Raw genomic sequence first — 27,291 nt, 5'->3', positions numbered from 1 at the left:
CTCATCCCAGAGTTTGAGAAAACTGATACTCTTACAGCTCTAACAGACTTTGAAAACAACTACAAGAACTTGTACTTTGATTACAATGGACTAAAAAAAAAATAAAATCGCTAGGCTGCTAAGAAGTCCTGCCTAGTTTACCAAGGTTTTACAGATGCGTTAGTAATAAAATTGATATTATATTTCATTATTAAGCCACAGAATTTTATTACCATTATACAACCAGCACCTGGTAAAACCCTGACTTTTCAATTGTGCTTACCTCCGAACTGGAATTTTCCCATTTGTGTTCGTTAGAAAGGCCAGCTTCATCCAGCTGAAATTAAGAAGAAAGTGTTTTAAAATAAAATTTATTAAAATTGGGCTCTAGATACTTATATTATTGCCACATCAGTCGAAATTAGTACAAACAAAAATTGTTCTGCAATAAAAAACATTTTCTGTAACCTTTTAGTGCTTGAGGCACAGCAGTTCTGTAACTGTTAAGGCAAAAAGCAGCCCAAAAGAATCAGTATATAAATTAACAGCAGTGTGAAAACAAGAAAGACTCATGGGGTTTTGCTTGTGTATGCATCATTGAAAGAACAAACCAGTAAATACTTTTTACATACAATATCAGTAAATCAAATTAATAGTTATAAATTCTTTTGTAATTTCTTCTCGGCAGGTGACAGATACAGACTTGAGACCTTTTCTGGTCACAGCGAAAGATAAATCCTAAACTAATTTCTCATCATTTTTTAATTACACTGTTTTGTGATATTGAACTATGAAAACCAAATTTATTTATTTTTTTAATTCCAAGAAGGAAAATACAAGGGCAGAAAAATAAAGGGAAGGAAAGAAGCTAACTTACTGTTTCTTGAGACATGTCATTGGACTGACATTGTTAGCTCTAAAGTTATGTATGATGGATCCAAGCCCTTCTACCCATTGCTGAAAAACATGACAAGTCAGAAACACCAAATTAGGAAAACTGAAGAGGAAAAAGTAGGCAAGTTTATCTTGGGTGAAGGCTCTTCTTCCTTGCAGCTACGGATAACCTTACTAATCTGAGTTGTGGAAAAAAACCTGCACACTTCACAGCCTGTAATACCACGGAAAAGCCCAGCCACATTTCACGTAGTACTATTTCATCCTTCACTAAACAAAGTGATTGTGCTTTCCATTCTTCCAAGTATTACATGTAGCATCAGTGCTGCTATTAAAACAGTTTACTGCCAGCAAAGGCAAGCAGTCCACTGATTGATTTATTAAGCCTTCTATTTATAGCCTGTATAAACATATGCCTCCTTTTCAGTTGCGACTGGCCACATCAGTTATTAAGCAACATTATACAATATGTGACGACATATTTAACAAGTCCAGTTTTAGAAAAGGAATTAAACAAAATATTAATAGGCTAGAGCAAATCACAGGGAGGCAGAACACTTGTTCTGTGATACTGATTTCATCTAACACCCTGTTACATATTCAAGTCTTGCTTGCTTTCTGGCTTTCATCCTTAAAAGCAAAACATTCCAGTAATCACTGGGATGACTTTCAGCCAGCAGCAGTGTTACAACACTTACTTATGTAATTCCTTTTCATGGACATATTTTTTTACTATAGCTTGTACCTAGACTTTGCAGTCCTGTATATTAGAAGCTTAAGGATTAGGCTCTAGCATAAACACTCATTGATTTCAGCAAGAATCCTAGCAGGATAAAGCTATAGGAGGAAGAAAAAAAAATGACAGCACTACAAGCCAAGTTTGATTTCAATTATGCCATTGTAATGCTAGGATTACTCAACAGATAATTTACACTGTGGAACTGAGATGGGATTTGGTCTGCTGCTTAACATTAACCTTATGATCAAAGAAGCTTCTTGCTTCTGGCCAAATTCTGTGCATGCAGCTTGAACTGACTTGGGTAGAATCCAGAATTTGACACTTGGAAATAGATGTAGATGAGTATTTTTGTTTTCATGAATGAGTGCTGTACATCTGCAAAACAGATGAAAAAAATCATCATTTATATAGGAGGAATACTAATGTCTTTGGAAAATGGCATATTGTAAATTGCAGGCAGTAAATCCCTATGGGTTGAAACAAGGTCTAACGTGTCTATTCAACAGATAAACACACTTAAGCAGACCCTTGCACTCATGACACACTAGAAGCACACGAAAAACTACTTTTTAAACAATAAATTGTTAATTGGACTGCCTTAAAAATCTATTTTGTTTTAGGAAAAGTAGCCATTTATTAAGACATTTATTAATTTTTAAATATTCCTTTTCAAATTATCCTTTTTAAGAAGCACTGCATAAAATATACATAAAATAGAGTAAGTATACATATGAGAATAATTTGAAAATAGAAGTCTAACCTATGAGAAAAGCTAGCATTTGGGGTTTTCTCTGGTGTATTTTTGTGCTTGAAAAATACCCACCAGTAACAGTCTGCCCCCTCATTTTTCTTTTCCCAACTGCATGAATAAAATGGCTTGGCAGTCACAGTATGGATGTACTGTCTAGATACATAAAACAAAGTTTGTGAGGAGAGATAATATTATTTATTAATACTAATAAAACTGGAAGCCACTGACAGACATAGGAAACATTAATCTTTTCCTACAAATGTTCCCTCGCCTAAGATGATACAGGAGCAGTGCTTGTGATAATTTCAGGATAAATGCCTGAAGAAGTCCTACATTTATTTCAGTCTCTTAGAACTGTGGAAATTCACTAACATCATTCAACTATTTAGCTTTGGGTTTTTGTGGCTTGATTTTGGTTTGGTTTGGGTTTTGTTTGTTTGGGTTTGTTTGTTTAACAAACAAAGTAAGATGTAACATTACTGCTTCACTCACATCATCACACCTACACAAAAAATTGTTCTCATACGATCTGGATTAGTCTGCAGTCCCTTAAAAGCTACTCAACCTTTCAACACTGACCCATAAAGTAAAATGGCACATGCACTGCACACAAAAACCCTTGCAAAATTCAGTTATGCAAAATGCATGTTGTGAATGTGCTTCAGTCTTTCAAAACTCCCACTTGTTCTGCTAAAAAGAAACATTGGTGCAGTACTGTCAATGTCACCATTTCAATAGAAAATAAATACACAGAGCTATTCTAACTTGAAGGCAACAGTTTTCAACTACACCAGATGTAACAACATGTAACATTTAAAAGCACTGAGTTCTGAAGCTACTTCAGTCCATCAAGAACAACTGCCAAAAAGGGAACACTGCTAGAAAAAAAAGTATAGAGAAAAATCAACACATTAACCACTTATCAAGTAATTTCCTTGCAGGAATTCTCCTGATGATTCCTACTTTAGTGAACTCCCTAACATTTTTTTCAACAATAATGCTCTTTTCTGATATAGATGCCAAATAAGGAGCTGCATTCTCTTACACCAAAAGAGCACAGAACTACAGCCAAACACTGATAAACCACAAAAGCCTCACATCTCTGCTGGTACCACACAAGGGAGTAACTTAAGAGTCTCTGCCCATCTATGAAACATCTTTAGATTGGCACAATGTCCCATGGGCAAGACATGGCATTTTGAGAGACACGTTTTCCTCTCTGTTCCGTGCCACACAGCTGCAATACAATGTAGCATCTGGCTGCTTGTACTTCAGCTGGAGTTTGAAGCACTTTCTGGAGCATTTAATCAGATATTCCCCACGATTACCAGCTGGCCCCAAGTTAACTATGACTAAAAGAGCTTAGGAAAAGAAAAAGAAAACAGAACAACTTCTGGGTTGTGAACATACTATTAGAAGCAAAATGATGTGCGATGAAAAAAATTCCATATCCCCAGATTAATACACAGGCTCAATGCAAAACATTCAAACTCTTTGTCAGCTGGTCAACACAGAACATCCTTCCTAGCCAGAACAGTCTCCAAATAACAAATATCGTAATAATCACCTTTAAGGCACTGTGATCCACTGCACAGATATTCACAAAATATTCAAAGCTTGAACACATTGACAAATGTCAAGCTGGCAATATATTGCTTTCCTGACAATAAACCACTCCCAGATTCAATGTACACTTGTCTGATGACCTTGTGGGAGGGATTAAAGAAGAGCTCAGACTTTTCTCAGCTAACATTCTATGAAGAACACAGCAGCAGCCTTGCTTGTGTGCTAAGAGAGCACTCCTTATTCTACAGATGAAGCTAAAAGACCTGCAAATCTATGTAAGTTAACAGAGTTAAAGATCCTCAACTCTCTTCTTCCATACTCAGCATTTCCAAATCACTGCCTCTCCAAAGAAGGAAAATCCAATAACAAGATGAGATTCTGAAATGAGGTAGGTATGAAATGCTTCACTCGGGTCCTACAGAAAGTAGAGTTACAAAATGATTTTGATATAAATACAGAATATGCTTTCATTCTCACTGATGCTAGTGATAAATATCTTCAGATTTTCAAAATATGAATCCACCTTTACTCTGTCAATGTAACTCCTGAATGGCTCTATATACCAAGAATTCTTCCAGATCCATATAAAAGAGGAATCTGGTCCCTGCTACCTAATCCTAGAAAAACAATCACCGTGAAAGAAACAAAATAAAAAACAAGTGCATCTTGAACACAGACCCTTAGGCTGACACAAAACCTAAGTACCTTGAAGGCTGGAATATGCAAACTGTTTTTCTCTAACGATATCCAACATTGTGAAATATCTCTATGAGGAGAAGGTGCAAGAAAAATTGATTGAAGAAGCACTCTTTCAGCTTTTGAGGTAGTACTCAAATGCTCCTGAGGCACTTAGTGACATCGCATTAGCTGGGGTTCATCGAAGAAACACAGGGTGCACAGATAAATTTGACCTCTCAGCTCTCTTTTAGCCATCAACATCTCATTTAGGTGGGTTAAAAAGGGCAAAAATTATGAAAGACTACAAACCACTGTGACCTACAGCTCATGAAATTCTAGACAAGGTCATCCATGGCTTATTTACAGATGACGTCAGTATCATCCAGACCTCTCAAGATTTTTACCTTCACTTTTCCAGTGCAGTCTCTCCACAGTTGCACTCCATTCAAGCATTAGGGAAGCTGAGAAGGCAAGAAGGAACTGTCTTCTGAGTTTGGTACTCACTGCCTGGGATTGGCTGCCAGAGTCAAGGGCTTGACAGCATGAAGGTTCAGGAAACCCAGAGAAAATGGAACTGTGTTTCCCAGCTCTTGCCAAGACAGACATGGCCTGGCAGGGTTCCCTGGTACTTCATCCTCACCCAGCAGTGCTGTCACCAGTCGATGTCCCTCTCAACATAGATGTCTTGTAAGAAAGTTCTGGTTTATTAAAATTAGAAACTTGTGTGAGCTTCACCCCTAAATAGGCGACATGAGCTCTTCCTTGAAGTGAATTAGGAGTGTTCACATAAAGACCTCTGCCAGTAGGGCAGTGAGAACAGTACTTTCTGGCATAAGTGTGGAAGCTATCAGCTGGAGAGATGGCCCTTCCCAACAGCACAGCTGTATCTTGGGAAATAACAACTGTCAGGATAAACTTAACCCCGATACACAGTAATATTAAAGAATGTAAAAAGAGCCGACTTGACTTAGGTTAATCCTTTAAGTTATACTCCTTAATGCATTGCCAAAGTGGATGAGCAAAGATGACAACAAATCCAGATTTTGGGTTGCTGAACTACAACAGCTTTATTGGACATATGGCAACTTTGGATAGGCAGCCTACATGCCATACACTGAAGGCCTCAGAGCAGCACTACTTTGCTTATGCACTAAGGAAATTTTCCCCCAAATACTCACTGGCCTTTCCAAATGTCCTAGATTGAGGAAAGCAGATTATCAGATTAGTAGGTCACAGAAAGTCCATCCAGGAAATAAAAAGGAAAAATACACACATATGGTCACACCTAATAGGTGTGTGTGTGCCTTAATTATATCTCACAATAATTTATATCCTGATTTTATCAGGATTCCAAACATCAGATTATAAATTCTACCTTCTACAGTCACACACTACTATCACAGTGGACTTGCTTTAGAAATGGACTGTAACAGCTGCTTGCAATCAGAAACAAGAGTACACCCTATTTCTTGGTGGTTTTGTTTTAAGAGTGGAAATGAAAACCAATTTCTCAGCTGAAAACACCAATAAAATCTAAGTAGAGAGAATGTAAATACCAGAGTTGGAGCTTGGAGACAAGTGGAGACATAATAAACACACTCTTGTTTTTGGAGTAGTTACACTTGCAGTTCTGTGATGGCTTGGCCAGACATGCTGAGCACATTGCCACAAGAGGCAGGGGGTGTGGGGTTGCCCCAGTGCAGAGATTATGACGGATGACAACAGTCAGCCTGTGACAAGCCCTTCGGGGGAGAGAGGGTCCACCACTGCCCACAGCAGGCAGCAGCTCCCCACTAAGGGACTGTCCCCACACTCCGCCAGCCTGTCCTACCCACTTGACAGCACCTGCTTCCCACCGATACCACTCCTCCTAGGGGAAGCTTGAAGAAGCCAGAAACCATTAACCTTCTTTGTTGTGATTACTCAGTCCCATTATAACCCAGCTTTCAGTAAGTAACCAATACTTCTTGTGCAGTTGTAAAATACTATCTACAGAAGCAGAATACCTTTTTGCTATCTTTCTAGGCAGAAAGGTTCTGGGATTTTGTGTTTGGACCTGTCACCAAATTCCCTTGTTTTAAAGGATCCCAGTAGGGTACTAACCAATCCTTGGTTTATCTGAGGAAGGAACAAAAGATCTACAAGTAATTCTTGCCTTCCTCATAGCAACAGGGAGGGAAAACAGCAGAAATCACTACAGATACATCCCTTACACATACCTGTGCTGCTTAAGCTACAATCATTGCCCTTTCTTCTCCAAATTCTTGCCTCTGTCTTTTCACAAAGGGGGCTTACTATTTAAGGTGGAGTAAATCAAGACCCATTTTAAACTGCAGTTAGTAGCTGTATAGCTACTTTATGCCAGGTAAAGACTCATCCTAGAGGAGACTTACTCTGTCCCAGAATAAAGAAGCCTTCTTATCAGCAAACCAGGAAGAATTAAGCATGAAAAGCTCTATGGAGAGATAACTCCTAAAAAAGTTTATTTTGGCACAGAGGTGGAGTAGCCAGTTCATGTACTCACCAAAAACAAAAAGCCAATACAGTACAGGCCAAATGACTTCCCATATACTCATATCCCTGGCAAAGGCAGAGTTTTAGGTGCAACTTAGAAAACTCTACATTGTTTTTGGCGTGATTTACTTTACTGTCTCACTTGTGCCTAAAACTTACCAGATCAGATGGATCACCATTGTCAACAAGTCCTGGATATACATTTCAGTGGAAAGACTCCCAAAATGAAGGACTCTCAGAGCCTACCCACCAGCTGACTGCAGTATCACACAGCCTTTTGGGTAAGCATAGCAGTTAATGAAGCAGTAAATCTTTTAGACAATATAATTAACCCACCTGTTGTGGCAGTCTGTGTAACTGGGCAACATACTCCTCACAAACCAATGAGTCTAGAACAGTTTGTTGAGATCTAAGGTGGCTAAGAAATTTAACTCCAACTTTCTATTTTCAGAAGAAATCAAAGACACGGTTGGGTTAAGTATAAAAGTGAATGCTGCCACTATCTCCTTTTCTTTGCTGCTTACATGTTTTCAAAACATAGCTGTGGTATGTTATTTCCCTGAAAGCCCACTGAAAATGCACACAGTAAAATCTATTTCATGTACTTATGAAAGTTATACAAGTATTTACCTTTACTCAGTACTGCCAGTGTTCAAAGAGATACAGATCCAAAGCAGTGAAAAATGAACCAGGTCTGCCAAGGGATTTAGTGATGTTGCATTCAGCAAAAACATACTCAGTTTTAGAGAAGGGGATTTAGCAGATATGTGTTCCTGATCATTATTCAGTGGTTATCTCACAGGCAAAAGAGATTGTCATACACCACAAATACATACAATCAGAAAAGCAAAGTGTTTTCCACACAAAACAAATAATGCGTACTTTTAAAATGCCTTGCATTTCTGTATCTAAGGTAGGAGCATCCTACCAGTACTCTGGATCAAGTTTCTCAGAGCACTTTACAGCAGACAGATGGAGCATCAGGCCTTGGCAGGGCCACAGAACTTGCATTATGAACTGAATCTTTAGCTCTCAAGAATGATGACATGTAAAAAAACACCATTTTTTTCTTAAGACTGTTCCATGTCAATGGGAAACAGAAAATAACCCCAGTACACTGGAATCCACTTAGCTGCAGAGAATTTTCCTTCCTGCTTTTGTCTTTTCAAATAATATGAACCATTCAATACAACTGCGTTATTGCTGAACAAAATTTTGGTGGGGTGAGCTCCACCCACCAGAAAAATGAAAGTAATTTAACTTCTCTTCAGTATCCCTGTGGGTTACAGATGCACTGCAGAACCATCACATATCATGCAGTGATACTAAACAGTTGAGGGAATGCTGAGTCCTATATCTAATGATCTCGGTGACAAATCACCATGAATGCAGAGTCTGACAGAGTAACTATTTCCTTTCACCATGGCACACCAATATGTTACGGAATGCTCCAAATGGATGTTTGCTGTCCTTCGGTAGGCTGGGGCAGCAGACAGTAAACCAGCCAAGCAGGCTGACTTAATCAGGAAAAACAATCAAGTACTGCTGAAGAGCTCTCCTTTTTTTAACTCCCCAACACTGATAAATTGTGAAATACCTTGGCTATTTCTGTGTTTTCTGCTACCATGAAAGTGAAGCTGATTTCACCAGATCTGTGCCACTGCAAACACAAACTATCCGTCCTTCCAACTCATTTTCTGATTTTCCAACAGCCTCAAGTGCAGTTAGTATTTTGGGATCCTGTTAAAAAGAATAAATAACTTGTTACATTCCCAAAACTTTTGTAATGCAACTCACTATCATTAAGAGGCACTTCCATCTCCATATACTTTGTCAGTCATCTTAAATGAGTGCTTTCACTTAGAACTATTTATTGTGTGTAAACCTTAAAAAATGAATATATTCTAACAATGAGGAGCATGATCATGAGACTCCAGAAGTAAATTAAGTACTTGTAATATATTTTAGAAAATTAAATTAGAAATTACATATATTTTCATAATAAAAAACAAAAATTAATCACTCCAAGGATTGGTAACAAAGGAAAAATTACTCCAATCTAGTTAAATCCATAGAGTTATCATCTGTGCAACTTTTTGGCTGCTTCTTAAGGATACGCAGTACAAGCTGGTATCTCTGCTGAGGATCAAGGGCTACAGAATTAATGGGCATAAAGAGCAAACAACTTATGTAAAGACAGCGGTGAAGTCTGAAGTGTATTTGCATGTTCGTCAGTACATGAAGCACGGAGCAGTCTGCACCACCACTTCTCATGCCCCTTCTCTATGGGGGAAAGAATTTAGTCTATGGATTCCCAGGAGAACCACTAAGAGATGGTTATCTGCATTTAACACAGAAACAGTTAACACATGAAAGTGTAAATGCAGAGGTGCTAACTTATATCTTGCTTCACAAAAAATCTTCTAAACTAAAGATCTGGAGGAGGGAGACCCACAATTCACTTAAGAAAATCCTTTTTCCCTGTGAAGAGTACATCTGAAAGAATTTCCAAAGTTTTGGGGTTCTCCAGAACTCCAAGCTAGTACTTCTGTTTATATTTTACACAGATAGGAACAAAATTTGGAATACCAAATATTTTTTTTCCAGATCTCTAAAACAAGTATCACTGTTACAAAGTAATTAGAAACTCCTGACACATGCTCTTAATGTCTGCTGCAACCCAAAAGCCAAGCAATGTATTATGTCATAAAGACCAGATTACAGAACCTTCCCACTGCAATCACACCAAAATACTTCACTTTAAAACCTAAAATTTTACACTATGATTGTGAAATAAAAGCTGTGTTGCTGGTGTTTTTTAAAGAAAGGAACTTCACCCCCATTTCACCTTCAGTTTAAATATTCTTTGTTTAAATGAAGAGTATAAACTAATCATAGAGTACCTTTGGTACAGCTCCAAAACGAACACTGTTGATTAGGGAGCATTCTAATACTTGTCCTTCCTGAAATGGCAAAAAAACGTACAAGTTCAAACGTCTGTTGACACATGGTTCCATTAGGAATTGCAGCAAAAATAAACAATGAATCTTATTTGCAAACACTGTTAATTAACACTAAACAGTGTATTTTCCTTTTATATCAGTTAATTCCCTCCTAAATGCTTAATTTCTGTCAATTCTGAAAGGACTAAGGCTAGTTTTGCAAATAAACTAACACAGTATTTCAGTTTTTAAAAACCTAGCTAGAACATAAACCAAGTGCAACAATATTTAATATATTTTCCTGACATAATTGTAATATACCTTTCCTTCACTTTTCCAGCTCAGAAAAAAGCCAAATTCATCCACTCGGAAAAGGCAGTTGCTTTCAAAGACAAAAGATTCCTGTAGAAAAGAAAATACAGACCATCAATTTAGTCAGTTTGACAGATGTTATAAACTTATTTACTGTTCAAAAATTAGAGACTGTAACATTTCTCCCCAAATACTTTCCTGCAGAATGTGCTATTCCCAAAGCAATCAGAAATAAGGGAAGCAGGCTTTTAAAAAATGCTGGGTTTTAATTATTTGTCTTTTTGCTGCAATTTAAGACATTGGGATTCACAATATTTTCCTACTTCTTTACAATTACGAAGATCAGTTTTGTTTAACAAAAGCAGTGATTCTTACCTTAAGAAAAAAAAACACCTTATTGAAATGGAACTTCAAAAAAATTATTGAAAATTAAATGCTTCAAACAGAATAAAGATTAAAAACATGTAATTTGCCAATACTACCTTCAGGGTAAATGACTACAATTCATGTTAACATTCAGAAACTGGGAAGCACTTTTCTGTTAGACTATGACAGTATGTATGTCATGAGCATTTTGTAGCCAGAGTATCTGGCAAGCAGGGTTTAAAGGATACTGATTTACAGATAAATCAAGAAAGAATGGCATATCAAAGAGACTAGACAAGGCAAAAAATCCCATTAGCTGAATTAAAAAAGAAATTTCCTCCACACACCTCCAGCTTCAATTAATGCATCATAAATTAAGCCAAATTGCAGGATAACACTGTGCAGAATCAATCACTTTTCAAAGAAAAAAAAGGATCCAGGACTTCCTGGCTTCCTTAATTGAAAAGCAACAAGCCTGTGTGCAGGCCGCAGCTCTGCTTACTGTTTCAGAGGCCAGTCCTTTGTTCTGTGTTAAAGACTGAGGTACCTATCTAAAATGTCACATCCTCTCTTGTGCATATAGCAAGGGCAACAAGCACATCAATTTACACAGCTGTTTCCAGAGCAAAAGGCCTTGCATAAAGGACAATTTGAATTAAGGTAACAAAACCAAGTGAAAACTCTAATGTTCTCAATCCATGGAGCATGCTTTTATGTCAGTAAGTCTAGCCAGGACTGAGTCACTCTGAGGCAGCACCCAGCCCAACCTGGAATGCAGGAAATCATGGGGCAGCCACAGGAGACTTTTTGGCCTCTGCCGTGGAACAAGAGTCTATCAGGTGAGCTAAGGATAGGTCACATTCCAGTCAGGTCTTATCCTCACTTGATGCTGGGCATGAAGTCAAGCAAGTTCCTGAATCCACTGCTGAGAAATGTCATTGAGCCCTCCTAGATGGGCACAGCCAAAGGAGATATGCTGTGTTTGTGGTAATTGCTCCTTTTCCCTGGACACATTAATTATTGAATGGTGTCTACCACTTCTGGACAATATTTTAGGTCCTCAAAAAAGATTTACAGGTTTTAAGGACTGATACGCTGCAGTTTTCCATCTAAGTAGCAAACAGCTATGTTAATTTTACAGTCAGAGAAGCTGAGATAGAAAGTATAAAGTTGCTGCAGGTGAGTCTGATCCAACACCACTATGCATGAATTTCCAGTATGCACTGCTCTGCCCATCTTTCTCCACCATGACTTTTATTTTCCTGCCTTCACTCTAGCACTCGTCCCTCATGAAGCCTACTGTTGCCTGACACCTCAGATTTACTAGTTTTATGGCTCATGGAGTCTTGTTTCACATAAAAATGCAGCTAGATACCAATCAAAATTACTGTCTCTTGAGTTTCTCAGAAAGGTTACCCACACAATAAAAGGCAGGCAATCTTTTTGTCATTTAATGTGTCCCCATCTATTGAAATGCTCTTGATAAACCAAAAATATTTTCACAAAAGTGTTTATGTAAACTGCATCCATGTTGATGTGCCACTCTGGCCTTGACTCTATCAATCAAATTACTTTTTTGGCAATTTGTCTTCTTCTATAGTAAAAAAAGCACCTACTATCAGACCATGTAGATGTAACATGACTGGTAATATTAAACTGCAAGAGGGTAGATTTAGGTTAGACATTAGAAATAAATTCTTTGCTGTGAGGGTGGTGAGAGAGGTTGCCAAAGGCAACTGTGGCCACTTCATCCCTGGTAGTGATCAAGGCCAGGCTGATGGGGCTTGGTGCAACCTCGTCTAGTGGTAGGTGTCCCTGCCCATGGCAGGAAGTTGGAACTGCGTGACTTTTAAGGTCCCTTCCAACTCAAGCCACTCTGTGACTCTATGATTCCATTATTCCTAAACATGTCTGGTTTTTATTTCCCATATTCTGCTGGTATATGCCTGTTCTAGACTCAGATTTTTCAGCAGTCAAAAATTATAATGTTTAGCTCAAAATATATTTTTTAATTTGTAATTACTCTGGTTAAGGGACTCATCTGTCTCAAAAGGTGGATCAAGGCACTGCTCCACATGACAATGATTCAGATTTTTCTAGCCACTCAGTGCAATTTGGGCACATGAAACACCTCTCATGCTGTATGAAAGCTGTTTAGTCACCCAGACTCTGCACCAGGATTCCTGAGCCCCAGTTCTGCACTGACTTGCTGTACACCATTAGTTCACTTACCATGTCCCTTTTCCCCAACATGACTTCTGTTTGGGTGGGGAATTAAGCACACAATTTCCATGAAAATTAGAAGGCTAGTTGTGAAACATTTTTCTTGAAAGAATCAGACCATGCCATGTTTGCATAGCATTTCTAAAACAATGGTCTCTGTTGGTTAGGCTATCTAGTTACTACCACAACACAGTTAAATAATAGCCTATGTATATAATAAATCTGATAATATCAAACAGCCACATCAAGCGCTCACTGTTTACAGGCTACAGATCTTAACTTCTGAGTCACTGTTTTGTTTTCGCTTTTTATAGCCTTTGATGATTCCTGTAAAATTGCAGATAAAATATACAATTAGTTACTAAGTTAGGTAGTGTTTCCAGAAGAGTCCCCTCGAAGAAAACAAACCAGGCTTCCAACTGTAACATAACAAACCCAGAGTAAACTGCAGCAAAACTTGCAGCATGCAATGCAGTTAGTATCATGTGGATGGCCAAACAACACGTTGCCCCACAAGTGCCAAGTGGGACCCCATCTACAGTGCTCTGGAAGGCAGAAAATTTAACTGCAAGGAGCAAGACTTCTGGTGCTGCCAGCTCACTGTGTGCTTGCCCAGCATTATTGAGTATCCCACAGGTGCCTGCTGGGTACGTGACCTACAGCGCAGAAGTATTACTTTCTGAGATGTCTCTTTTTTCCTATCACTACATCAAGGACCCAGGTGCCTCACAGAGCATTCTTGATCTCACACAAAAATCTGATCACTTAAAACTAGTTTTTGTATTGCCCATTCTCTGCTTCGCCATAACCCCTCACTTGGATCCTCACAGGCTGTTTACAGAACAGTATTTACTGAAGAAAAAGAAAGCTTTTATGAACCTCCTTCCTAAGGAATTCAATGCCCATTAGTACCTTCTTAGTTTACCTGTCCCCAAAACTAAAAAGCAGGGTAAAACAACTACTCCTATCTTGGCAGTTGTCATGATAAAAAAAATACATTCACTTATATTTCGAAAGCTAACAGGAAAATACTAATATCCCTGAAGGCACTTATGAGATACCTTCAACTTTTAGAGATTTCCTGTCCAAGCAAGATTAAAAATAGACTCTGATAAAATTATTCTCACAGACATATCAACACTGAATATAAGGTAAATTTCTCAGCATTTTATTTCAGCTGCGCGTGTAAAATGTCCTGTTTTGCATTACTTTAATAGATTTGGATTAAAGCACAGCTGAAAGCAGCATCATAGTAAACATATTTTAGATAGAATACAGGTTGATTTTCTAAAGGAGATAAAAACACTCCAGATCTCAAATGATACATTTGAATCAGAATGTAAATGGCTTGTGGTCTCTTACTTTCCCTTGTGTGATGCCGGTCCTCAGTTTAGGTAATTAAAAAAGACATATTTCTCTCCTTGCCCCTGCATTTGATAGATGTACAAAAAATGGAAGGATTCACTTTGTTCAGTAATGTGCTTTATAAATCTACAAATCATATCTTTATGCACATTACAGATATTTTGATCCAAATCTCCCTTTCTCTTGCTCAGGGCTTATTTCAAATCTGAGGGATTAAATATATTTTAAAGTTATTTCTTTTAAAACCAAAAATCTGTATAATGATAATGTATGTTGGTATTTCCTCCTCATACATTTCTGGAGTTGATAGAAAATGTACTTGTGTACAATGAAAGCAAAATATGAAATATCCTGTAACATCTACATATTTAAAAGAGAATAGCAAATGAAATGCAACTGGCCTCTTACCTCTTCGTATCTGTCAAACACAGCTCCATCTTGCATAAAAGAGGGAACTGGCTTCTGCCAGTTAAATTCGTAAGGTTTTGCCATGATTATAGAAGAAAAACCTGAAATGGAATTAAAAAGCAGAGTTCAATTATGGTCTTTAAAAGGAGTATTTCAAAGTCTAAGCAGGGAAAAAAGTGACTTTTAGCTTTTCATTTCACTCAGAAGTATTAAAATTCACAGTGAATTTCTGTTTCAAGAGTTTCCTCAGAGGAGTATTTTTGTTTCTTAACTTCAAAATTAAAAATACTTGTAAAATGTGTGTTTCAACTTGATTATTAAAAAAAACCAATTTACACTGTAACATTGCCTTAGTCTAAAATTCTGCTACATTACTTCTAGAGTATGAGGTTGGGATTAATGCAGCTCTAGGTGACACAGAATACCACAACCTCTAATATACATAAGTGCTTCTTTTTTTACAGGAAAATATCAGATCCCACAAAGACAGATTTTATTTTTTTAACATTATAAATTATATTCTACATAGACAAACACGTTTTTCCTCTTTGTTTTATACTTCAAAATCCACTCATATTAAATAAAATCCTGGATATTTTCAGTAGTATTTTATACATAATACAAGATATGGATATTATAAAGGTCAAAATTCATAGGGAAAGAAACTGGTTAGGGATAGGTAATTAAGATACATTAGCTAGTAGCATTGTGCATTTATGCAAGTTTAGGAATATAAACAAAACTGTTAATTTAGAATATAATAAAGAAGTCACAACACATGGACCTCATCATGAAGACTATCAAATTATTCAGTCTACTTTCCAACACTTTGGTACATTCTAGGTTATGCTGCTTTACACCAGAAAATGTCTCACCTATGTACTCTGAAATACTGAAGTTTGTTTTACTGAAGTAAAGGGCATCTGCAGTGTTCCTGCTTACTGTTGTCACTGAGCACACACATTATCTTGGTTATTCCTTTATGCATTGGACCAGAAAGTCCTGCATGAGAGGGAACACACTTGAAAGCAGAAGACTGACTCAGAGATGTCAGCAAATTGTTCCATGAAACGAGATATGGAGGATGAACACAGCACACGCTCATCATCATCTGACCCCACATGCTGTCTTGCTGGTGAACATGGCCTTACCCTTCCTGGTCTGCTTGCCTTATCCTCCTCTGACAATGATCATTTACTACTGACCACCACCAACAGCACAATATAGAGCTAAGCATAACCAGTGCAGCTCTTATCCCATTAGAATGCAGGCACCCAGTCCAAGCAAACTTTGTCTAAGTGCAAAGAATAAAAAGGATATATAAAAATAAAGGAAGAGTATGACAGCCTGTCTAATTGATGCTATATAAGTCATGTTTGTAGTGTTTGCATATGTTTAAGCTCTGGTTAGCAGACTAAAATATTCCCAGTTAGGTAACAATGCCTCCGTCCATGATGTTCTTAGACAGAAGTGTCTACTTTGACTGAACTTTAAACCCAGAATAGGTGTCTTTAAAAAAAAAAAAAAAAAATCAGAACTTTGTATTATCCTCCTTCTCTGTCTTGTTGTCATTGATATAAAAAGTGTTCTAACAAGAAAAAAAACGACAACAAAAGATCTCAGAAGATAATGTTAAAAGACTCTGCCCATCAACAGCTTTTAGAACAGTTACTTTGATAGTTTTCTACTGAAGAGACACCCTTACTACTAAAAAATGTAAAATACATTTTGATGTTCCTCATCTCGATCTCCTGCTTTTTTTTGGTCATTGACACAGGAATATAAAAAATACATATCACTTCTCTAAAGTCCTAGGAATAAGACAAACTAATTAATTCTCCATAACTATAAAAAATACAATTTGACAGTTATATACATACATCAAGAGTTCACTTTTGTTGAAATGGGATGAAAAATCAAAACAACGTATCTGTACTCTGCAATTAAAAAAAAAGAAAGGGGGTGGGGGAGGCTAAACAAGAAGCAATCAGCTACACTTACTATTTTATCAAAAGCCTCTTGTTCTTTTTGACAACCCTGTGCATTTGGTTCATACCACTCTGTAAAAAAGTACTATCTTCCTCATAAGGACTGTGAGATGTTTTGAGATCCTTTCAGGGTATGTTTCAAATAATTTTTTTTTTTTTAATACACTTGTAATTTTAGGGTCTTTTCCAGTTTAGATCAGCATAGAGCTGCTTTTTCCTCATTCCATGGAGGAAGCTGCATGATAGGACAGCCATCCTATTGTAGCAGCATGATGGTGTCTTGTTGTATACAGCTCAGAGACTTCACACTGTAGATCATTATAAGCACAACAGCTTGAAAACTTAGTGCTTTTTCTTACAGTAAAGCTACATTTAGAGAAACGCACTATTTTCTGGCTTTGTTTATAGCGAAGTTGAGACAAGAACCAACAAAACCCCATACTAAACAACAAATCCCCAAAGGTCTTGAAAAAATAACCCATCGGTAGAAAGAAACCTAAAACACACACACCTGAAGTGATGAACACATTTCCTTAGCTGTTCAAATGACTTTTACTACCAGAACACTCCCAAAAGGAAAAGTTATTTCAAATACAACAGGTAGTTCACACCGTGATACATGCTGCCAGCATGTGAAGTCCTTCCGGGAAAAGCAGATGCATTCTATGCTAAATCGTAAGAACAGGGATGTCACTTTTAAGAGTGTGAAGAATACTCTTCCACAGTCCCTAGGCTATATGCATGGCCTAAGCCCTTTTTTTGCCATCACTGAGCCCCATACAGACACAGGTTTTTAAACCTGCAACTCTGCAACTGCACTGAACTCCTGTATAAGACAAACCGTAACATTCTGTCCAGCATCAGGCACTCTGAATCCTGGATGGAAAGAGTGCTTGAACAGCTTCTTTCAGAAGCACTAATTACCTTAGCACTACAAACTTGCACTTTATTGCCAATTTGAGCTTTGCTGAGTTCATCATCCAGTGACAGAAATATAGCTCTGTCAAAATCCGGTCTTCACAGGTATCTTCTCCTTGTCTGGGTAATCACAAGGTATGATGAAATTGTCTTGTTACTTCATTGCTGACAAATTAAATAGATCAAACACTTCACTTTCTGCTGCAATGCACATTTTTAAAATCTTTGAGTCAGTCTGAGCCCTTTCCACTTTTCCAGCTGCCTTTCTGAAGTCAGCGTTCTGGATCAGGACACTGTAGCCCACCACTGTCCTCTGTCATACAAGCCAGAATTAGTCCTTATTTGCATAACCCTGCATGCAGCTGCAAGGAACATGCTTAATTGCTCACAATTTATCAAGCAATCAAGCTCTGTCTCAGGGACCCAAGCTCATTGTTATTTACCATCTTACCAATCTTTGCTAGCTCTGCTCTCTCAGAGCTCAATACAGTTTACGGATGAACCGAGATAGATGAAGTGGGAAAGACGGCTTGAGTACATGTAGCAAGGAGTCAGGTGAATTGTAACAAACAGGATTTTTAAGCCATATGCTTTGGCAGCTGTGCAGAAGGTGAAGAAAATTCTCTCTGCCTTTAGAAAAGCTCTTTTCAGTCTCTCACATTTCTAATGCTCCTCTCAAAAATCCATTCTTCCATAAACCTGTTAGCTTTTAAGAGAATCAAAAAACACTCCAAAATATTCCCGTCACTCTTTGGAGCTCTGTTTATCTTCAGAAATAGTTAAGCAGTTCAAAGAAAGTAAAAAACAAAAACAATCCGACCCACCAAACCCCACCAAACATGACAATTAAACATTCATATAATTGCAAAAATATGCATGCATATACTCCAACAATGATGAGTCAAGAATTACTCACTTTAAAGAAATTTAATAACACTGAAATGTGTGAACTGGGAGAGATAGAAGATTTAGGAACTAAATTTAAAGACTGTAAAATTTTAATTTTAAAAGTTTCAAACAACCTTTAAAAATTAAAATTTTCTCAGTTCTTTAAGCATTAAAAAAAAAGCTTCTGAATACATACCATTTACAAAAGCTGAAAGAACACTCATATAAAATACACTTCAGGAATTAATCACTGACCACAGGGGAGAGGTAGGTGAAGACTCTCAAGTTCAGTAGTAAAATGCCTTTCAAACTATTTCCCTTTCTTTCAACACTGATTTGTGCCTAAAGAAATTATTTGGATCACATGAAAAAAAGCACCTTTGGATTCACCTGGAGTACCAAAAGAGTGGAGATTCAAAATTAACCATATCCAGAATAGAATTATTTAACATAGATGTCTTCCTCTTTTGTAAGCTTGGCTGTATTAAGCTAAATCTGGGGTGTGGAAGGACTATGAATCTTAGGTTGTTGTTTTTTTCATTCTTTGACCAAAAGAAGGATAAGGTGTGGCTGAACAGGAGGAGGAAAGAACTCTGTTAAATACAAAGCAGACAGATGTTTGGGGAAAGAGGTTATATTCTAAACTAACCCACAGGGCTTGCTAGCGTGATGGATAGGATACTCCTTGGATCCCATAAACATCCTGTCAATGTTGAGACACTGTTGGAAAGGATGGCAGTACTCCTTAGAGCTGATCCCCTCCTGTCTAAAACACAGTAACTCCTCATTTCCGCAGTTTGCTTAGTCCCAAGTATTAAAACAATACGTGTAATTTTTTTTTTACAATTATTATTATTTTTGCTTCTGGAATGAATCACTGCTTTCTAAGTGAAAAATGAGGAGGGTCCACACACTGTGTTTGCCATTTTACCACTGACCTCTTCAAAATACAGCACCTAAACCCATACCAGTTACTGTCAATGTGGGTTTCAGGGGCAAAGTGTAATCACCCACAGAACACTATGAAGAGTTTAATAATCTTGCTGAGGCATATATATTTGTTTTTCAGATACAAGGAAGTAATTTTTTTTTTTTAAAATAAACCTAATATATTTCTCATTCTTTCCTCACTTGAAGTACATATATCCTTCACCACCACTCCTCCTTGGTAAACAAGATTCTTCTTAACAGGGAAAACCAGATATCTATCAGCAGATCTCTATCACTTCTTGGTTTTATCATGGAGTTCATCCCATTCCAGAAAGTCCACCTGTAGTGTTGTTGACTAGAGGGAGAAACTAGCTGTTCAAGGATAAAGAGGCAGTGCAACACTGAAATTCTTATAAAAATGCTCCCTTCGGTTTTTTGAGGCTCTGAAGTACTTTCATATGCAAATGCTACAAGTACTCCTTGGCTTCAAATGGATTTGGTCCTATATCTACCTGTACCAGCATCACCTTATGCAAAATGCAGAGGAAGGGTGTCATTTAAAACTTTGGTTTCTACACTAGAATCTAGAATTCAGAGTAAGTTTTGAGAAAACTTGGAAAATAAAAGCCACTACAGTGTAAGTCCTATGTAAAAAGTAATGAGAACCATACTGCTGAATTTCTGCAGTATCCACACTATAGCATATAGCAATTCCAAGATTTAACAGCTCTCTAGGCTCTTCCATGGTCAAATTTAGCTGTTTTGTTTTTTTCTTCTTGAAAAAGACACCTTTTTCAGCAGGTTCTTTTAAAATGCATTATTCCCACAGCTAAGGCAAGAAACTTAATACAGTTCTCGAAAACCAGGGGCCAAAAGCAACCAAAGACATACAACATACACTTGAAATGCCTGGGAAAACAAAAGCAACTTAGCAATTTCAACAGCAAAGTGGTAACATAAACAGCACTAACAGAACCTCATCAATACACATTCCTAAGAAAAGTATGATTTGAGTTGTAATCCAAAATGCAGAGCTATCATATCTGGAAGCTGGTAAAACCAGAAATTTTAAAAAATAATAAACCATCCATACAAACCCATGAAATTTACTGAATAAGTAGAGATTTTTATTGTTTTTCTTTGCCTCTGATGATAGAAAATTTGGTGTTCCCATTTTCAATTGTGTAACAGTAAATGCAAAGGGCAAGGGGAAAGGCACAGATATTGAAGATGATTTCAGGAGGGGATGTGCTCATAATGCTGTCAACTGTACAAAGAATTTAGCAATCTGATTAATCAAAAGATAAAAGAAATCACAGTTTATTTTCATTTATACATATTACTCAGTATCCTTTTAACAGTAACTTTCCGCTTTTGACCTGTCAAGTGAACTTCATAACATATAAAATTGTCAATAAATGTGGAACATGCTACAGTTTTATCTCTAGTTAAGCAGAAGTGTTAGAGGTGTTTACGATCTATTTTAGCATAACGTCAAGCATCCCATTTCCTGGAACTCATCTCCTCCCCAGGTAATAATAGAGAATCATTGGGACTTTGATGAAAGCAATGGTGTGTGTAACAGTTGTTAACATCTTTCTGAATTGCTAAAGCTTCTGATGTATGTATAAAATGTATCTTGATTTAACCAATAATTACTTTTATTAAGTTTAATTACTTCCCTCTACAGTTTTCAATTGAAGACAGTGTTAAAACAAAGACTACTTCATGGAATAACAAAATAAATACAAATATGTAGCACTTGCAAAACACCTTGAGTATTTTTTGAATTATATAAACATAGTTTCTGAAGTACTCAAACTCAGTCTTTTAAAATCTGACACCTTGTATAATTACAGCAATGAGACCTAAAGAAAAGGGATTTGTCGGGTTTATTAAAAAAACGAAGAGTCTTCAATATGCTCTTTGGACAATTAATACTGTACTTATTTTCTACTCTTGTTTAACCTGTAGTGGACAGGTAACACATCTTTTAAGTCAGTGAGTAGTGCTTCTGCATTTAATGACACTTGCATGATGTATTTCTGTCACATGAGCGATTTTGACATTTAAAATTTCAGTTTCTTCTTTTCAGCCTCCTTCTCAATCTTAGTGCTCTAAAAGATCTCAAGCAAAAGTGATTCCTGTACTTTAATGTGATAGGAAGACACATATGTAAGAAGAACTGAGTTGGGAATACAGATAAACACCAAATAACTTTATTTGAGCATAATTTCTGTTATGAAAGCAAGAGTTTGGGGATGCCAGGACATAAAACAACTGCAAAACTCTAAGATCAAATTATTAACTACAAATAGCACGGAAAAAGCACCACAAACTTCAAATTCAGAAGTCTTTCATTTTTAAGTACAAGGAAAAGTTTTGGAAATAACAAAAGCTAGTACATTCAAAAACCCCAAACAAAACCAAACTACAAATATCAGCTAGTCTATGACCATGTCCTGAGGACACAGTTTTCTGCTTCCAAACCATGACACAGACTCTGACTTTGTATTAATAAAATGTAATGAAAGGTCAAGATCACATTTTTGTAATAACTTCTAAAGCTCTGTGAGTTTGAATTCATCCCTTCTATGGTCAGGTACTTTAGTTCAAATCAAAACTTTAATAAAGTTTTGACATGGCTTAATATGAGTTTGCTCAAAATATACAGATATTTTAAAAACTAATAAGCTGTGAGGAACATAGATGTTACTTTGAAAGCTAAAATTAGGAAAGTGACATTACAATTTGCAGGGGCTAATTCTGACTGGTTTTCTAGATGATTTCTGAGAGAACAGAAGTGAGCCATTTTGCTGGCTTAAAATTCCAGACAAAGCTACGGTGATCTTTCACAATCCTTCCAGGAGTCTAAAATGCATAAATATCAGAAAGCTGCATTCATTGTTTGACAGTTGGGAGTGTGCTAAAAGTAGATACTTGTTGAAAGTCTAAATTAATTACAAATTTCTTGGTACCCTGGATAAAGCCTACAAACTACAGTCATCATGAAAACACATGGGGGCGGGTTGTACTTTTTGAACAAGATTGTCACTGTGCAATTTAACCCATGGCACTAGTGAGAAAATTTACATCTCTGTCTCAGAAGTCATAACGGTGCTCAGATTTCATCTCAGCACCAGCTTGCACCCTAGACATAACAGGTTTTGCATCCCCTTCTCTAAACAAGAGAATATGCAATGAAAAGCAAGAAACAGACGTAGTAGCTGCATTTAATTAGTACAACCCTTCCTTCCTTGCACCTGATATCCTTTCTGTCGTTTTCATCACCCTTTACTTCCCCTGTTATCCTGCTCATTCACAGGTTGGCTATGCCCTGAATCAAGTCTCAGCTTGGAGGCAAGGGAACGCAGGCACACCATTAGTTGGTTGGAATGGAAATTATGCAACACCCTTCTATCCAGCCAGCCCCAGTGGCTGTGGTAAATTCCAATCCTGCATAACAGAGATTTATAGGTGTAGCCTTTCCTCCTTCCTCAGTTCTGTGACACAACTTGCGCTAGACTGGATATAAGGAAAAATTTCACTACTGAGTGGTCAAGTATTGGAACAGGCTGCCCCAGGAGGTGGTGGAATCACCATCTCTGGAGGTGTTAAAAAACTATGTAGACATGGCATTTCAGGAGATGGCTTTAGTCAGCTGAAATTGACCTGGAATTGTCAAACTGTGACATTTGCCAAGATTTCAAGTTCAAACCACAAAAAACCAGAAAGAAACCGAACATACTGGTTTTTAATAGAATAATAGAATCATAGAACTATTCAGGTTGGAAAAGACCCTTGGGATCACCGAGTCCAACCATCATCCCTTCTCTACAAAGTTCTCCCCTAAAGCATATCCACCCACACCACATCCAAACGACCCTTAAACACATCCAGGGATGGTGCCTCCACCACCTCCCTGTGCAGCCTATTCCTGACCACTCTTCCTGCGAAAAAAAACTTCCTAATGTCCAGTCTCTTTGTTTGATTCCACCCAGCTAACATGAGGAAGAGAAACACACGTGGTGCTTATGGCATGCACTTCAGCATTGCTGCGCAAGAAGCAGATCTATGAACTGGGGTGACACTTCACAGATGGCAAAAAAAAATATTATTAACTGCCTGGCCTAAATATCATTGTACAGGCTCAACTTCTCTGTTTTCCTCACTCTCAAACACTCTACCGGTTGTAGACAGAAAACTTTCATCACCAGTTGCTCAGAGAAAACACAGTCCCTTTGGGCTAGCTAGGACTTAAGGGTCCTGGGCTACAGTTGATGTTTAGCAATACTGCTACAGAGTCCTCAAAGGAGCAGCTAATATTTGTAGCTTCGTTCTTTTTGATTTTTCTTGAGGTGCTAGCTTGTGTTATTTCCAAATAATCATCGGCCATTTCCCATTTTTATTTTTCTCCCTCTAAAAAATTAGGCTAGAAAGATTTGTCTTAATTACACACCTCGTGATGCTAATATATATATATATAATAACTAAATATATCTATACGGAGAGCTTGAAAGCACTGACAGAAAGGTGTCCCTGAGCTAAATTTTATATACCTTTAATTACGCATAACTCATTAACTCATTAATAAATAACTGGTCATTTTTTCTGAAGATGACATTGTCATAGTCCTAAATACAATGTATCACAACTAGGTAAGGCTAAAAAAATACTGCCTATAATTTGGAAATCTAGAAGCCCTCCTTCCAGCAGGACAGCTGTTCTAATGTGGACACCCATGTTTGAGACACACCAGGTTATCGGCTATTTATAGCTTTAATCTTCTAGAGATTCAAGAGGGAAAGGAACTGGTTTCGAACTTTAAATTATTATTATCATCAACATTACTTCATAAATGTAGGCAGGTGGCAGAATAAGCATTTCTTATACATTTGTTTCAGCCAGATTTCTCTTTAAATGGCTCCTGTGCCACCGCCCAGAAGCTCTAAAAGCAATGGAGACTGAGTAAGAAAGAATGTGCAGGTGATGGGAACAAGGATAAAACCAAAAGAAATAAATGTCATCAATCCTTTAGTTGGTAAGTTCACAGTTAACTAAAAACGGAAGACAGGGATGCATAAAACATGGCATCAATCTCTTCCACTAATCCCTGCTGCAGAGTAACAGTGTAATCTGCATATGTTTGTGTTAATCAAATATTGAAACAAATAGCTTGACATTGTGCTACGTTTCCTGTCATATCAGCCAGCACCGAACTGAAAGCTTTTTTTGTCTCCTCAGGGTTAATAAGACTGCTTGAGACATCCGAGATAAGTTTATCTGATAAAACAGTTCAGAGTACTAATACAGTCATTATTGAGGTATTCAGTTGTTTACATTACTTGAGAAGAGTGTCCCTAAAATGTCTTTCTGAATACTGATGTATCACTTGTTTAAAAAATGGACCAAACCCAGGCATGCCAACTATTAAGGAGAGGGGTGGGAGAGTGTTCCAAGCCAGCAGCCTCTCCAAACCTTCCTGCTGGATGCATTTTGGCTTGTTCACTTACTCAAAATATATATGAAATTTTCTGGAGAAAAGGCATTTCCATTTTTGTAGTGCTCCAAATGGATGATTTGACACAGCATTTCAAAATGGGATAAAAATAAAAGTGTTGGTATGTAACCTATTTGTCCAATATGGAGACAAAAAGGAGGGCCAGTCTGCCAGTCAGGACTGCTGGTATGGCATGCTGGCATACACAGCCCATTTTGAACACTTACTGGACATCTCATAATAAACAGCAGGCTTTACAACATGCTGAGAGGTTCAATTTATTCAGATTTTTCTGGACCAACTGGAGACACCAGAGTCAGGGGACTGACCTTCTCTAAATTCCTAACATTAAGATGCAATTCAGTGTTGAACAGCAGGAAACAACAGGGGGAGCTATGATCTCTCCAAGTCTCCTCATCACTGTTCTTTATTGTCACCTGATGCCGGGACATTCACTTCTACTGAGGTGGAAAAGGACACACGGTGCATGAGCGGAGGATACTTTTGTCCTCATACTGAGATAGGTACCCAATGGAACATGCTCACAGGCAGGAAGACAAGCACTTTTACTTCTCTCCCTGGAAAGGTGAGAGTATGCACATCAGTCTGGAATGCAAAGACATTCTCGATTCTGATATACCATTGGGGGAGAAAAAGATTAAACAGTGGTGTGGAGAAGAGAACAAGAATTGAAAAGAGAAGGGAACAAACATCAGAAAAAATGCAGAAAGCATGAATGGGATGTCTGATACTGATGTGGGCTTTGAAAGAATGATGAAGTGCCCTAGCAGGCCAATACAGCTAAAACAAAAAAGGGAAAGTGGCAGCACTTTCACAATGCTAAGAAAGAGCAGTGGGTAGTTTGCGATAGCTGAAACGGAAACCCTTTAGGATAGAACAAGCACGGCTATTTTTAGAGATTATTCCAAGTATGAAGCTGGGTTTCTGCAATAAGGCTGGAAAGGAAGGAACAGGGTGGAATATACACAACAAAACAAAATGCTGGTGTGGATGTGTGGGGTAAAGAAGAAAGACATGGCAAGAGAAGAGTGCCAATATTCCAGACAATAGCAGAGTGGGGTTATTTATTGTGACAGATCAGGAGTGGGGATGGCAGGGCTCCCAGAGACAAGGAGTTCAGCAGATGCTGACCTCCGTGATGCAGACAAACCAAGGGATGTGTGGGAGAAAAGCCTGGGAAGGTGAAAGAACTGATTGTAGATGGGAGGGTGGAGGTCAAAGGCAGTGGAGTATGTTTAGAGGCCAATCAACAAATGCAACTTGTTACATCATAAAAAGTGATAAAGAGACACTAGCAGAGACAAAAATATGTTTTGCCATTTGTAGTGGCAGCCAGCACTGAAGCATTCTGTGGTGCTTAGCTGATGCTGCCACTACCCACTCTGGCCTCCTACAGCTTAGTAACAAGTGGCACACTCATCAAGTATAGTGGCCATCAAATTCCAGAGCAGTGTCATACACAAAGCACAGCAGACTGCGTAGAAAGTGAGGGTAACATTTTGACATGTTTAAAACCAGCTTTGCTTCATATGTCATCATAAAGCATTTCCAGCATAATAATTACCATTGCAAAGAATAAAAACTTGAGCCCAGCTTTTTCCATAAGAAAACTGGTCAGCTAGTTCAGACCACTTTTCTCCCTGTCACATACCTATTAAATGCTTCAGACTGTTTAATATGATAAAAATGTCTAGACTGTTTTTTGACTGAAAGCTTAAAGAAGAGAGTTATTTGCCCTTGGATAGTAAACTCCTTTGCTCCTGTCTTAATAAGCACAATAACACACATGCTGTACTTCTGCAGACCACACTTTCTGCATGTGTAAAACAAAAGCATTTTTGGTATCTTTGTAAATCACCTGAGATTTTAGAGAGGAGCCAGGGAAATGTGTATATACATGCAGTATATACATGCAATACTGTACAATGTTGCTTTTTAAGGGAAAATCTGGAGCTTATAATCAAAGAGCAAATGTTGTTGCAGAAAAGAATATGCAAGATCACCTCTCAGCCCAGTGAACAAGAAAAGCAGAAAAATAACCTAAGAAGCTCTGTTAAGATTGATAAGCAGGGCAGATACTTTGTTGAAACAGGCAGCAAAGGTAGAGTCTAGGCAAGAAATCTGAATGGGCACATGAGAAAAGTCTTACCACATGTGAATCAGTGCATTCAATGCTTTGTGGTCCCTAGTTGCCCACAGTCTTTAGCAGCTGCTTATTTTTGTATAACAAAACTTCTGACATAATTACAATCCCTCCAAACTTAGATGCAAGTACACAATTTATACTAAAAATATCTCTGGCAGTGAAA

The 27,291-nt window shown here is 37.7% G+C and overlaps 1 protein-coding gene across 1 annotated transcript in view; it reads right to left on the bottom strand.

Moving 5' to 3' along the window:
• LOC127382866 (1-phosphatidylinositol 4,5-bisphosphate phosphodiesterase beta-4-like) overlaps window positions 1-27,291 on the bottom strand; it is a 290,239-nt gene that overhangs the window by 78,080 nt on the left and 184,868 nt on the right. The window contains 7 exon segments of the mRNA XM_051615011.1: window positions 263-316; window positions 857-936; window positions 8,719-8,765; window positions 8,768-8,861; window positions 10,025-10,084; window positions 10,385-10,465; window positions 14,738-14,838. Coding sequence (XP_051470971.1) covers window positions 263-316; window positions 857-936; window positions 8,719-8,765; window positions 8,768-8,861; window positions 10,025-10,084; window positions 10,385-10,465; window positions 14,738-14,821 — 500 coding nt within the window. The 5' untranslated portion in view covers window positions 14,822-14,838.

This window comes from Apus apus, chromosome 3 (assembly GCF_020740795.1).
Source record: "Apus apus isolate bApuApu2 chromosome 3, bApuApu2.pri.cur, whole genome shotgun sequence".
Lineage (NCBI taxonomy): Eukaryota > Metazoa > Chordata > Aves > Apodiformes > Apodidae > Apus > Apus apus.
The sequence above is the reverse complement of the archived record's forward strand: the minus strand, read 5'-3'. Positions and strand labels throughout refer to the sequence as shown.